The sequence below is a fragment of the Rhea pennata genome, chromosome 24 (assembly GCF_028389875.1).
Source record: "Rhea pennata isolate bPtePen1 chromosome 24, bPtePen1.pri, whole genome shotgun sequence".
Lineage (NCBI taxonomy): Eukaryota > Metazoa > Chordata > Aves > Rheiformes > Rheidae > Rhea > Rhea pennata.
In genome coordinates this window covers 7,373,472-7,387,938 of record NC_084686.1, presented here as the reverse complement: position 1 = coordinate 7,387,938, position 14,467 = coordinate 7,373,472, and the positions used below count along the sequence as shown (strand labels likewise).

Below are 14,467 nucleotides of genomic sequence, written 5' to 3'. Positions count from 1 at the left end.
CACTGTACATCGCTCGCTGCAGCGCCGGCAGGCCACGGCGGAGGGATTTGAGAAGACCGACTGTTACGGAAATATCCGTGGCACCGAACAGACAGACAAACGGACAGTCTTACTAGGTGCAAAGGCAGAGGGAAGGAAGACGGGAAACAAGTAAGGAGACAAGGGCAGATTTACAAGTAAAAACTGGCTTCCTTAGCTGGAAGCTTTAGCCCAAATGAAGCATCACATCCGGACAGTTGGAAAATAGGGAGTGAATATTGGTACTTACTGTACATGCACACTTGACAGCACAGATCGCACAGAGCAGGGCTCCTCGTGCATGCCGTCGGATCTGCTCCTTCTGTGGGAGCATCCGTCTGCTTAAACTGACCTGGTCTAAGCAACCCCGAAGAATGACCCAGATTAAACCTCTGGGTTCAGCTGCCACCGAGATACACGTCAGAATCTGAGAGCCGGGGGGAAATATTCTGCAGAATACTCCAACATATTTCTCCATTTTCTTTTCACGCTGGCACTTCCCACGGAGATTTGCTTTCGCACCAGCATAGCCAACACCAGAAAATGCTGAGTTTCGGTTGGAAATGTTTGCATTTTGTTTTGACAAAATATCGATTTCTGCAGAGCAATCAGTCACTTTTGGCAGCAACAACAACAACAACAAAAAAAAAAGCCAAAAAGCAGCATTTCGTCAAAAAAGAGGACTATGCTGACACCCAGCCTGGAACTCAGCAGCAAGCGGAAGGCAAGGCAGGCTACTGTGTTGCCTCGTTATATTGTCATTTTGATTACTGTACAGCACAGGAAGCTGTTACTACTTTCACGTCGTAGCTGTTTGCCTGGACAGAAGGACAACACAAGCTGCCAGACGAAGGAAGCATCTGGTCTCAGAAGGTTAGCTAGTAGCTAGATGTAAAACAAGGAAAGAGGAGGCTTGGTTATCTCTGGAGACACTTCACAGCAGATACTGATACCCCCAGGTTGCAGCACGAGGAAGAGCTGGTCCAGGGCTATGATGCCAGGTTTATTTCCATCACTACCTTCCATAATTATTCAAGCCTCTCGAGCTGGCAAAACTGGGTTGAAAGCTCCCAAATGCATCTTCTGCGAGATGTCTGGAACTGACCAAGTTAGAAATTTTCCATGCACAGGCTCCCTTGGGGAATTTCATCCTTTTTTTTTTCCTATTCTACCTCAATGCTGACCTAAGTCTGGCAAAAACAAGCGCCCTCTGCTCCCCTTGAACTTCGGGAGTGGAGAGTGAATCATGAAAACCAGGGGAGAAAAGCATTATCTCAATTTCTGGCCCCAGAAGAACAGCTGCCGATTTAGGGAGAAATCATTTGGGTCAGTTGTTCAGATCAAACCTATGCTTTGATAGAGCAATTTATCTCGCTGCTTCCCACTCGCTCCGAATACCTCCTGAAAACATGAATACCTCCAAGTGCTTGTGCTGCACCCGCGCTCCGTTAACTTTTTGGAAGTCTAACACTGCAAATAAGCTCATGGGCAACCTCCATCCTTTATCCCGAGCCTTTCCCACACCTCAGCGTGAGTCATTCTCAGGCCAGCACACCTCCTGCTGCAACCCTGCCGCGGCTCCTCGGCTTGCCGTCGGACGGGGAAACCGTCTTCCCGACGTCCGCACGCGCAACCTCGTCAGCCCAGCCTGCTGCCGGAGAGGCAGCCTCCCTTCCCCTGCACCAGCTGCAGAGAGAGAAACTGTATTTAATCCATTGTGAAACAGCCAACAATTGACCCGCTGCAACTTTTCAAAGCCTATTGATACAAAACCCCACAGGGGAAGGCCCATCCGGTGGACTGTGTAAACTTCAGCACGTGCTCAGCAGACTATACATAGCTTCAAGGGGACAGCCACACTAGCAGCTTGGTATTGCTTAAGATGTCTCTCTTTCTGTATATATATTTTTACAATACTGAGCTCTTGTAAAACACTATTCTCCAGAGACTTCCAGCCACTAGGTTGACCTTAATGAATTAAGCATCGCAATAAAATGAGTAATGAATTAGTCATCTGCATCTTCGACGTGAGAAACTGCTACGCAGTGGCTCTGGGACCGCCTTTTGAATGACTTAGGCATCTAACTGCGATGGAGATCAGGGGGGTTTAGGTGCCTAAAGATTTTCTGTTAAAGTAGCTTTAAGTGATGTAGTCAAGGTCTTTCAAAGCCCAGCCGTTAGACCCGGTAATCTCAGCCAGGTCTCCTTAATCCTCTGTTCTTACCCCTGAGAATCCTTCCTCCATAAAAAGATCATAGGTGCTGGGGAGCACCCGCCTGGACCAAGAGCGCAGGTGAACGAAGCTGCCCTGCGCTCCGGGAATGGAGGAGGGTGTTGTTTTATAGAGACCAAGAGCTCCAGGGCCTTCCAAGGCAAACAGTGAGATTTGTTGCAGAGCGGGAACGAAGAGCAGAAACTCATCCGCAGGCTGGAGAGATGCTAAGGGAGCGGGAGGAGAGTGCAGACCCCCAATCTGCCCTGGGAGCTCTAGAGAAGGTGAGAAGCTTCACGTGCACAAAACAGGGTCTAGGAAACAAGGCACGGAAAGCACATCCCCTCTGAAAAAGCTCAGACCCAGCTCTCCTCTGAAAAGGAGGAAGCATTCCCGTTCACACGGGCAGATCAGTCCTACTTCTATTCTATTTTAGCAACAGAGCAGAGAGATTCACCCCCCTCACAGGGCTTGCAGTGGGTACAAATCCTAACCCTGTCCCTGCTACCCTGCCACTCTGAGCATGGTATTTCTCCTTCCTGCTTTGCATCTGGTCTGAGGAGAAAATAAACTCTGTGAGCTGCATGTGGCACAAGGACAGTCCGGTCCTCCTGGAGGTGTCCGAGCACTAGAAGTAACAAGGGAAAAGCCAGACCGTGCTAAGAACACTTGCCCCCTGCCTCAAACGTTTTCCAGTGTGGCTTCTCAACCTCAAGTGATGCAAATAGCTCAGATAAGGTACAGATACAGTATCTGAGTTCTCAAGGGCTTATCTGAGCCGAACACCAACTCCAAAACTTCTGCGATTTGCCCTGTGGGACTATCTCCATGGAACCTGATTTCCATCTGAGACTTCAACCTCCAGAAGCTGCAGCAACAGCTCCTGTTCAAATGCATTCTTGAGATAGCGGGGTGGGACACGGCAGGTCTGCAGCTCTCGCCTATCACGTACTATCTGGGGATTTGCCTTCTGGTGGGAATGTTGCAAGAGCCTGGCTGATGGCTCAAGGAACCGGTGACGGCACCTTTCACCGCAAACGCTTACACCATTACAGATGAGTTAAAAAACCTCCTTCGGCAGTGTCATTGGAAAGATCACTTTCCCTTGGCTATTCAGGGCTCCTGCAGGACTTTCCTTACTCCCAGTGATTGCTAGCAATGGGAAGGCTTGCAGCAAAAGCACCGGGTTAGGGTGGAAAAGCGTGCAGCTGTGGACTCTGTCACAGACTCTCAGCGTGGGCACCTTGCTAAGACAGGGGTATCCAAAGCAGCCCACATGCCTGGGTGCAGTGAGGAGCTCAGCACCAAACCCATCCGGACTTCTCTGAAAGCTCAGCCTGGAGGGATGTAAAGGGAGTTAGCAGCGCACTAATCACACGGAGGAGACCTAACAGAAAAAATCCGGGTTTGCAATAGACATAATAGACAGTTTCTAATATCCATTTACAGTAATAAGCGTTCATGCTTAGGGAGCCAACCTTCCCGAAACACGCATAGCCACAGTGATCTTAAAATGTGGGAGTCCTGGTGCTGAGTAGCCATTTATAGTATGTGACTCAAGGACTGCGGAAGGAGCCAGGAGAGGTCCAAAGCCAGGCAGAGAGAGTAAATTGAGATCTCTTTGTACTGCTGGTACAAATGGCCTGTTACCTCCCTTGTACCAGTGCTAAAGCTACTCCTTGTCCTGCAGGAGCATCAGTGGTCCCCTGTCTTACAGTCGAGTCTCATATTTGCTCCACAAACCTAGGGAAAAAGAAAGCAGGAAGAATTCCTTCCCAAAGAGCTTGCAACCAAATAATCAGTAATCTAGTAATTCAGCTCCCTAATGTAAATCTAATGAGGATGGAAAAGAAAGCTCCCTGAAAACTGTGTAAAGCTCTGCAGAAACCGCCTCAAAATCCCACTGATTCCAGCAGAGAAAGATTTCCTCTTCTGGGGACGTTTGGAACCAACAGGCAGAGTTCTCAAGCAAGAACAACTATGAAATTCTATAAGAACGCTCATAAACCATAGAAAAAAGGCTTCATTTCCTACTAAAAATTCCCAACGACCGGTTCCCAAGGGGCCAGCATGCCAGAGGGCTGCTGCAGAAAGCTGGCTCCCCTCGCGCATCGGCGCTTCGCTCTGGCCAGCGACCAGCGAGCGGGGGAAACTGCGTGGGCAGGCTAAGAGCTTTCTGCAGCTCCCCAGCGCTCAGCTGTGTTGGCAGCACCAGGGTTAACCACGAAGGCGCCCTGTAATGCAATGATTTCTGGTTTATTTCAGCAGGGGAAGTGTGTCCCGGCCTGATTAGCCCAATGGTTTCCTCTTTTCCCATAACCTCCAGACCCCCATGGCCTAAGTGTTTACTTTCTGAAATAAAAAATCTGCTAGTGTTTTTCTTTTTGCGGGGCATGTGTATTTTGGGAGGCTTCGGGGGGAGGGAAGCGGAGAGGGGGAGTTGAATGGGATGGGAGGCTTGCGTACACCTCCCTGCTCTCTCCCACCCCTCACCCCCAGCTCCCTTCCAGCTGCAACCTCGGAGCTGAGACTTCTGGCTGCAGCGTGGCGGGGGGGGGGGGGAGAGAGAGAGAACCGTATTAATGAGAGAGTTCAGTCTCTTGCCTCGGCAGCTATAAACACAGTGAACATCTGGAGGGAGAGAGAGGTGCTTCACGCTGCCAGGAGCTGAGAGAAACAGGCTGTTTCCAGGGTCCCGGCCCCCCCCCCTCCCCACCGCCCCGTGCCCCACTCCTCCACCCCGCGCATACGCACGCTGCTCTGCGAGCGGCGCCCAGCCGGCTCCTGCCAGCGGGAGAGCGAAGCAAGAAGGTAGCCGGCCCTGCTCACGCCGTCGGCCCCACTCACGCCGCCCGCCCCGCTCCGTGCCGGCGCGGCGTGAGCGGATCCGATGCGCCCGGGCCGGCCCCGCGCAGCCCGAGCTCTCTGCAGAGGGCTCTCGGCTGCGCAGCACCCCCAGAAGCGAGTCCTCCCGGGTCGCAGCGCAGTTCTGCGGGCGAGGGAGGGTGGGAAAGCTCGGGAAAGCGTCTGAGCTCCGCGTGGCCTCGCTGAAGCAAGCGTTTGGCGGAGCAGGTAGAAACAAGTACCTCCAGAGGGTGATGCCTCCCTACAGAGGGATCAGCCAGGCGCAAAGACCAAAATGAGGCATCTTCTGCAGTCACCCTCAATGGCACTGTGGGAGCAGCAAACCATCCTCTTCCTCCCCCACTGCATCGAGCTTTTCCTTCCCCGTGGCATCCTGAAGCTGCCAGCGCTGCTGTTCATCCTTCCCCTTCCCACCCCCGTTATCCTGCTGGAAGTCCCTGAGAAATGTGCAAGCATCACCTAAAAACGGGCAACATCCTTCCAGCGCTCGCCCGGCCTCACCCAGGACCAACACCCTGCTCCCAGCAGGATCCGTCCCTGCTGAGCCCCTCCTGACCCAAGTGCGCAGCTCCTGCCTCCAGCTCAAGTGGGAAAGGAGCTCAGCGCTCATTCTCTGCTGATGACCCAACATGTAGGGATCTCCCTTGGGTTTTGCCTTTCGGAGGCGAGACAGGGATTTTTTCCAGAGTCAGGCAGGAAACAAATAGAAAAGTGAAAGCCTGGATTTTTGTCATACTGCTGCTTCAGTGCAAATAAACCTTTCCAGTGCAGACTTGCAGGTTACTTTGGGGATGCAGAGGGAAGGCAACTAGCTCTCCTAGGGTGGCCTTCGCCTGCTTTCCTCACCTACGAAACAACTAGGGCCTGTAAAGGTCAGACACTCAGTTCAGCTCACACTACTATGGAGAGCAAAGCAGCAGGTGCTCAGCACCCTGTAGAAGGCACCCCAGCCCCATGTGAAAGGGCCAAAAGCGGCTTGGACACCACAGGCAACCCACCCACAAAGAGGAGAGGGATCTTTTCTCTTTGCTGTTGGACCACAGTATGTACTCCTAACGGAGAAAACCGCACATCCTTCAACAAACCCAGAGCACCCACTTACAGCAGGTGGGACAGGACTTGCAGCGGAGCCAGCCAAACACCTGAAGGCTGCCAGGAGGAAAAAAGGGCCGAAGAAACCTCGTGCAGCCAGGCTAGAAGCAGCACCGAGGCCGCGGCGCCTCGCTGGCCGGAGGACAGCAGCAGACCCCAGCAGGAAGGGCTCCGTCACCCCCGCGGGGCCGGAGCTGCTGCGGCCCGCGAGCGCTGGCCGGGGAGGGCTGCGGCCGCGGCCGTGGGGAGTGATGCACAGCGGGTCAGGCAGAGGCAGCTACCTGGGGGATGTCGTGCGCTGCTTTTGGTCGGCCTTGGAGTGGGTTAGCATCCACGGCCGCAGCTCACCCCGTCTTTTTTGCTGGAGCATCTCATTCCCCCCCTCTCCACCCCGTTTTTCTTCACCGCGCTCCACATTCTCCCTTGCCCACTCCTCATTTATTAAGGAGGGAGAGGACAGGCTGGCCGGTCCAGGAGAACCATCACGAGCTGGCGGGACCTCCTGGCGGGTCCCCGCGCCGCAAGCAGATGTGCCTGCGCCGTGAAAAGGCGTCCATTCATCTCCGCGGAGAGCGCGCGGGGGAGGCAGCGGCGCTGGGGGAGGGGGAAGTGTTGGAGGAGGCTGAGAAAAGGAAGGAGGCCGTGGTTAAAAATAGGATAAAAGGACATGAAAAAATGCAGATTCCCCCCCCCCCCCCCCTTAAGCTTCGCTTGGAAAATGTGCTGCAGCTGGAGAAGCCATCGGGCTGAGCCCGGTCGGCTTTCGCCTTCCCCCTCTCTCTCCTCCCTCCCCAAACCCCCATTCCTCCGAGCGTGGGCCTGGAAGACGGCCCAGAAAACGCTCACAGAAACAACTTTCCTCCGGGGAACTCCACCAGGGACCAGGCAGGGAGAAAGAGCAGGTCACGCAGCACGAGAGGGAGCAACGCGGGGAAGGGCAGGGCGGGTTTGCTGCAGATGCAGGCAGGCGATGCCCCCGAGATTTCTGGTGGCCGTCCAGGCTGAGCCAAGAGCCGGCCTCGCGGAGAAGATCGACGCCAAAATTAGCAACGTGGGGGCAAAAGCTACGGGCACGGGGCGATGCATCAACTTCGGCTCGGTCCACAAGGACCCGAGGTAAGACGTCCACAAAGCACCAAGGGGGTGAATGCAGGTTTGCTGCAGCAGGGACATGCCATCCCCAAGCTGAAAAGACCCAAATGTCCCAGGCTGAGAGGTGGCACCAAGCTAACGTGGCCGGATGGCATCTGGACCCTCAGTGGGTACCTCAGGCCTCCATGCACCACACTTTCCTGCAACATCTCGCCTGAACTGGGTGCTGCAGGTCAGCTTAAGGTGATGCCTCCTCTCCATGACAGCGTCTTGGTGCAGGAAGTCTAACTGAAATCAGCTTTCACAGTGGTGCTAGCCAGGGAAGCAGAATCAAGCTCACAGCACTGCTTTTCTCCCCTGGCAAAGACTTCAATTTCATTTCTTGTTATACAAATCCTCGAGCCAATCCCATTTTCCCCAGTGAGAGCGGGATCGCTCCCGCAGACACTCTCATACCGTCTGAAAGGCTGAGAGCATCTTCAGTCCAAATGTACTAATTCAGTGCAGCAACAATCACAGAAACTTCTTCCTCTAGAGTCATTTCACCCTTCTCTTGCCATTAAAAACAGCTTTATCTCCCCTATCACTACAGAAAATAAACCAGTTTGTAGTGGAAAGGGCTGTCAAAATGACCTTGGCTCCAAAAGGCAGTGCAGCAAGGATTATGCCGGTGCCAAAATCATAATATTGCTGTCAAATCTTTCCCTTCACTTCATTTCTGTGCCTAACCTTCTGGATACCAAACAAATGGGGGACCCATGTCATCTTCCAACCTGCCTAAGACACCTGGATGACAGGGGGGGAAGGTCTGCTCTGCTACTGGCTGCCCCGAGGCCTCGGTTTTGGCCATCAACGGGTGGGCAACAAGTTTATGAGCTCTTATCTTAAGTGAGCCACTTGTGCCAGTAGCTGGTAGCAATTTCCAAGCCCGTGTGGCCACGTCTCCCCAAGGAGCAGGCTTGCTACTCTTTTGCAGAGCCCTGGATAACCCGTGTAAGCATAGCGAAGATCTCAGATGCTATTACCAGCTAGTAATAGTAGGATGCTACTACCCAAGGGATTAAATATATTTAGCCAGATAGGCAAGGAGAGGAGGCAGCCAGCTGCTTTCTCCACAGCACGACAAAGCCAACCCTGTTTCCTAGCTAAGAAACTGCCTGAGCTGATCTCCTGGGGTGCAGCAACCCAGCTCCGTTGGGCACTTCTGCCCTGAAGCACGCCGATGCGCTGGTGTGGGGCGCGACTTTCGGCGGCCCTCAGCCTTAGCTCTGCCTGCAGACCTCACAGCACACAGCACCCTTAGCTTTGGGCTGCCGGAGAGCTTGATTAATGGCCTCTGCACTCCTGTTCCCATCTATCCAAGGGCCCAGAGCTAGTTTTTTGTAAATGAGCAGTAGCTCTATTCTTGTAGAACATCCCTTCATCTTTGGGATGTGTAGCTCACTTGCTGCAGACCCAATCCGGGCCGATTCTCTGGGCACTAACGCTATATACTGCAGACTGTGGTAGCAAACTAACAAGTAAAACTGAATATATTCCTTTTGCAAATTTATACCTTAAAAAAAATTACAAAAAAAGAAAATCTCTCCTCCTAATCAAACTTTCTCTGTACGATCAAGCTAGATCCAAGTCAGGCTTTCCTTATCCATATCACTGAATAATCTTATCTGACTTCAAGCACAGTGTAAACAAACTCACCCAAGCTTCAAAGGCAACGTATCTTCTCTAAATGCAAGCAACTCTGAAACTTCTGGAAGTGTTGTGGCTTTCTATTGTGAGAGGATACATTCACACTTGCATTTTTCCTTGTTGACTTGTTTCTCTTACCAACACCAAGACTATGAAAACCAAAATAGCCTCCAGCACATCAGACGAGTAGATGACAAATGAATGGTTCTAATGTGCACTGAAGCACAAAGGAGAAATGAAAGAACGTTCCTAGCAGTATATACAAATGAGAGTTTCCTCTCATTTAAAATTAGAAAATGCTCTAGACTGAAGAAACGACAGCACGAAGAAGAAAATCAGAGAAAGAGTACCTTGCACTGCAACCGGAAGACTGAAAAGTAATTCTTAGGTATTGAAAGAGACTTAGAGGCCTATCCCACCAGCACACGTGTATTGAAAGTTTCATCTAAACCTGTCGAAGTCAATGACAGCTTTTTTACTGACTTTACTGAGGTTTGAACCAGGCTCCAATCTTTGCAGCCCGAGATTTCACAGACCCAGCATGGGGTAATGAAGATCTGGGTTGTAGATATGGTGGTCTCTGGAGAGAGCACTTTCACAGAAAAGGGGAGAGGGTAGGGAAAAATGCAAAGAGAACTTTCCAGGCACAGATTTGCAAAATATTTGAGTAAATCCAAATGCTGCAAGGGCAGATTTCATCAGAGCAGAGTAGACATCATGCTGAGAGAGGTCACCCACAGGAGTTGAGCAAATAGCTGAAATAAGAAGGGCTGGGAATAGACATCAGAGTTTTGCTCCAGCCACAGGCACAGCTCTCTGTGTCCATCTCTGGCTAACGTGCAAGTGCTCACCAAAGGAAAAAAAATCTGAAATGCCTGAATATTTGCCAAGGAGAGATTTCAAATTGCACATTTGACTGCAATAGTCACTGGTTCTGCTGAACTCTTTAGCTGCAAAGAGTCTCTAAACATCAGGGCTTTTCCCCTCCCAAGGGGCCGATGTGCATAACTAATGAGCCGGGAACAAGTCACAGAAGACCAGCACATGCCATGCAAAAGCTTACATGGGATTTAAGTACTTCACGATAGGCTTATGTGGGACTTAAGCGAAACATAAACTTCATATTGGCCCTTCGCAAAGGTCACATTCATGCAACTTGAGCTCTTTTACTTAGTTATATAGTGGGCCTGTGCCATAGTGTACTTCAGCCCTCTCTTTTGCCATGGTACATATGGGGAACTGAAAGCTGGAGGCACATCTTCCTAAAGTCACTATGAAGCCCAGACCTGCTTGCTGTGGACAGGGGAAGCCTCCAAACCGTAAGGGCCAGCAAACGTTGCACACTCCATGGTGGAAGCAGGGCTTGCACCGAGGTCCAAAGCTCTTTGCTAAAGCCTAATCTCTGAATAACCCTTCTCCATCCTCCTCGCATGCTGAGTACCAACTGCCCGCCCCGAGAGCTGCACTGAGTCAGTTGGTAATACAAGAAGCAGCCCAAACTGCTAGTTCAGCTTCAAGATTCACAGGCTGAACAACGTGCAGGACAAGAATTAGTCACTGGCGATTTTGTAACGACTTTCAAATTATGAATACATTTGAGAATGTTATCTAGTCAAAGGCAGTGAATTGCCTTAACTGTACAGCGCATTACAACCATGCAGCCCTGATGGCACAGTATGGCCCACACAGCTCCAGCTAAGGTTATTCTGCAGTGCCTGAGCAGCCCCCTACCACCACTGGGAACAACAGAGTTGAGCTACAAGGGTAAGAGACCCAGAAAGCAGACTGAGAAAGTTACTGTAACATCAGAATTAAAACTCAGGAGTCCCAGGCTCCTTGCCATGCTCTGTGGAGGCCACACTGGCTTTCAAAAGCAACCTGCAAGAAGTCAGTCCAGCTAAAGGTTGTGCTAACACTATTAGGAAAGCTGGAAACACTGAGGATGCTGATGGGCAGATCTAGCTTGCTCCTGTGCACGTTATCTTCTCAGAGGCCCAGTGCCTGTCAAGGGCCCACAGAGAAGCCTTGTTGTAACCACAAGTGCAATTCCTATTCCATCAAGGACGTGCACACAATCGCATCCAGCAGAAGCCACCCCCTGAAAGAGCGGAGAGACCTTCTCCCAGCCAGGCAGCCACATGAAGGGGAGGAGGAACTCCTGGCCTTCAGCACTCACCATCTCACTTCCATCGCTCCAGCAGGAGAAGAATCTTTAGTTAGGCTAAGCAGCGTTATGGCTTTTCCTGCTCTCTAGCCCCATCTCCACTGAGGGAGACCCTCAAACAGTGCTGGCCAGAAGAGAGCAGGGAGACAGGTACCCTGCTTTCCAGGGGCAATGCTGTGTCAGACTCCCCATCGCTACTTTAGCTAGAGGACAAAATGCTCCTAACGCACAGCCATTCAGCCTGCTTTATGTTAAGCCAGGCCTAGGGAAGAAAGCAAATGTAGAGCGTGGTAGGAAAAATGAGACAAGGAGGACGTGAGCAGGTGTTGTACAATATGCAAGAGCATCTCGCATCCCTCAGCAGATACACCGACAGAGCAGGACTTCAAAGACACCACAGCTCCTCTCCCCATTTAAATGCACTGCCCAGATCCACCAACAAGGGAAAGCAAACGCTTTCCCTGCTCACATGCTCATGTCCTTCTTCTCTCCCCTTTTTGCAGAAAGGAGGTCCTACCTGTGCTGTAGTGCTCCAAGCCGGTGGGCACTTCCTGAATGGCAGACTCATCCCAGCCTGGGTAGCATGTCCTCTGCTGGTAGCAGGTGGATTGAAACCCACAGGTCATCCAAGGATCTTCATAGGAGCTGGCAGCACCTTGCTTCTGAGCACAAGGGGGAGAGAAAAACATCAGGTTGGCAGGCAAGTGAATCCAGAAGCACCCACCCCAGCAGCAGGTCTCTGAAGAAGCCCTTCTCAGAGAAAATTATAAAAACGAGCATTTTCAGCCTCATTCAAATGCAAAACATCAACAAAAAGAAGCAATAGTTCGCATTTTGGTTTCCAAACGCCGAGCCAAGTAACACAAGGCGAAGGGAAAGCAAACCTCAGCAGAACGCGGGCGGCTCTGGGAACAGCAAGCTCAGCTCCGCGGACCTGAGAAATCTGGAGCGGGCAGCAGTTCCTAACCACCCCGCTGGCTCCGCTTCGCCCGTCACTCGTCGGCTCAGATCCCCGCGGGCGGCCCCGCTCCGCCGGCGGGGAGCCAAAAAGCCCTGCGCAGGCGGCAGCGATCCTCGGGCCGAGGCCGGGGGCATCGCCGCTCCCCCGGGGGATGCCGGGCTCCGGCCAGACCGCTGAGCACCAGCAGAGGGAGAAAGGAGCTCGCGGCTTTCGCCGGCTCCTCTCCCACTCCCACCTCGCTCCGGGGGAGGCCCGAGGGTGGTCCAAGGCCCTTCCCGCGGGGAACGGGCCGAGCCCCCCTCCGCCACCACCCGCAGGGACCTCAGCGCCCGCCGGGCCCCGCAGGCAACGCTATTTGATGCAACTCGTCCTTTTAAGAGGTACAGTCCGTTCCTAGACGTGGGACTTCAAGGGTACCGCAGCGGGGCCGGCTGCTGGAGGGACTCGATTTCCTTACGTATTATACAATAAAACAGAATGCAGTTTGTATCTATTGTTTATATAACTTACACAGGTTTTATATGTATGATAAATACGATGCTTTATAGTAAAAGGGGCGCATACGCATATAGAGAGTATCTATAATATAAAGCACATATTACTCACACATGAACAACAAAAATTATAACCTATTTTTGTGGGAAATACCTATTTATAAGCACATATTTTATTATATAAAGTATTTTTATACAAAAAATATGTGAGACTATATAAAAATCTGCCCAGGATATCATTTTCATTATATTCTTATATAAATATATATATATATATACATATTTTATATATATATACACACACACAAAAAAAAATGTTATATATTACTTTATGGATAAGTTATATATTTTATGTGCATATATACATGAGAAATGCAGGTAAATTACATCTATATATAAAATAAATATTTTAGATGGTTTTTATATGAGTGTTTTGTATATATACACACACATACACACTATATATATATATAAAATATTATGTGTGTGTGTATATATATGTTTGTGTGTATGTATACTCATACAAATCCAGGATGTCATTTTTCCCTCAATTTGCTGTGCTTGTCAAGGGCCTCAAACGCGAGCCGTCGCCTCTCTGCATAAATGCCCATTAATGCGACTCGTCTAAATAACAGCCTAAACAATATCCAGCTAAATAATATGCATTTATAAGCATAAGTCGCCGGGCGCCCGCTCCCCAGCCCCGCGCGCGCACGCAGCCACCCGGGCAAGCAGAAACCCCGCTGTCTGCTGGCACCGAAAAGCTATCGGCGCCTCCCCTCTTACCACGACTCCAGGGCGAGCCAAGGGATAAGGGGCTGCGCTGCCGATGGTCGTGTCCACGTAGTAGCTCATCATCCCCGAGGTGCCTGCGGAAACGGAAACGGACGTTGGGTGCCCGGGCAAACCCGCCGCGCGGACCGATGCTTTGCCACGGCCGTAGGAAGGTAGAGTTAGACTACTGTCTTGGATTACTTGAAGCTGGAAAAGTTAAGGGAAACAAAATGGGCATTCAAAGCGGATTTTGTGATTGAGTGTGGATGCATTAACAATGCAAACCCATTGGGGCAAACTGTGACGGGAGCCTGGTGACGGTGAGTGAATTATCAGCTGGAAGCTCATGGAGCTACTCGAAGGATACATGAGATCATGTTTCCTTTGCCGTCAAACTGGTGAGAAATTGTTTCCATTTTTTTTTTTTTGACAAAAAAAGCCAGCTTGTTGACATCAGCACTATTCCTGTAGAAGTTTCTTCAAAATCAATTTGTTTCCAGCAAAAAAAACTTCTCCATTTTTGAGAGGGATCTTCTGGAGGCAGTTGTCTTCCTGGATTAGCTTATGTCCCCCTCGCTGTAGCTCCCCTTGAGCCACAGAGACCCCGGGTCCTACTCCCGACTACTCTGCAGCACGGCAAACGTCCATCTCAGCCCAGAGGAGCATGTCAAAGGTCCGCATGTCATCACTGGCATGGGAGGCACTCCCCTGAGCAAGACTTTTTCTCTAGATGGGATTTTTAGTTATCTGCTGGCATGTTTGTATGGGTGGGAGGGAGGAGCTGAAAACCAGCTCTCTTTGCCAGTAGGTAGATGTTTCTCCTTCTCTCCTTTAGAAGGTCACACAGGGTTGATGAACTTTGGTGGAGCACGATCGAAAGGTGCTGGAAACGGCACAGGGGGAGTAGCTGGGAAGGACTCGCTGGGGCAGGATATGACTCGGAGCCGAGGGGAACGGCTCTTTTCACAGCCTGGGGGGGAAGAGCTGCCGCTGCTTCGGCCCCCCCGGGGACCCAGCAGCGCAGGCTCCTCCGAAATACCTGCCACGCGGTTTCTGCAGACCTCCTGTGCCCCCGAGCGGAGCCTCGGCTCCCTCCGCACCCCGGG

At 51.3% G+C, this 14,467-nt stretch overlaps 1 protein-coding gene across 1 annotated transcript in view; it reads right to left on the bottom strand.

Moving 5' to 3' along the window:
- The window catches only part of ETS1 (ETS proto-oncogene 1, transcription factor), a 73,790-nt gene that overhangs the window by 53,983 nt on the left and 5,340 nt on the right, over positions 1-14,467 (bottom strand). The window contains exons 2-3 of the mRNA XM_062594483.1: positions 13,374-13,456; positions 11,650-11,794 (exon numbers count right to left, since the gene is read on the bottom strand). Of these exons, the coding sequence (XP_062450467.1) occupies positions 11,650-11,794; positions 13,374-13,445 (217 nt within the window). The 5' untranslated portion in view covers positions 13,446-13,456. The remainder of the gene's footprint in view (positions 1-11,649; positions 11,795-13,373; positions 13,457-14,467) is intronic.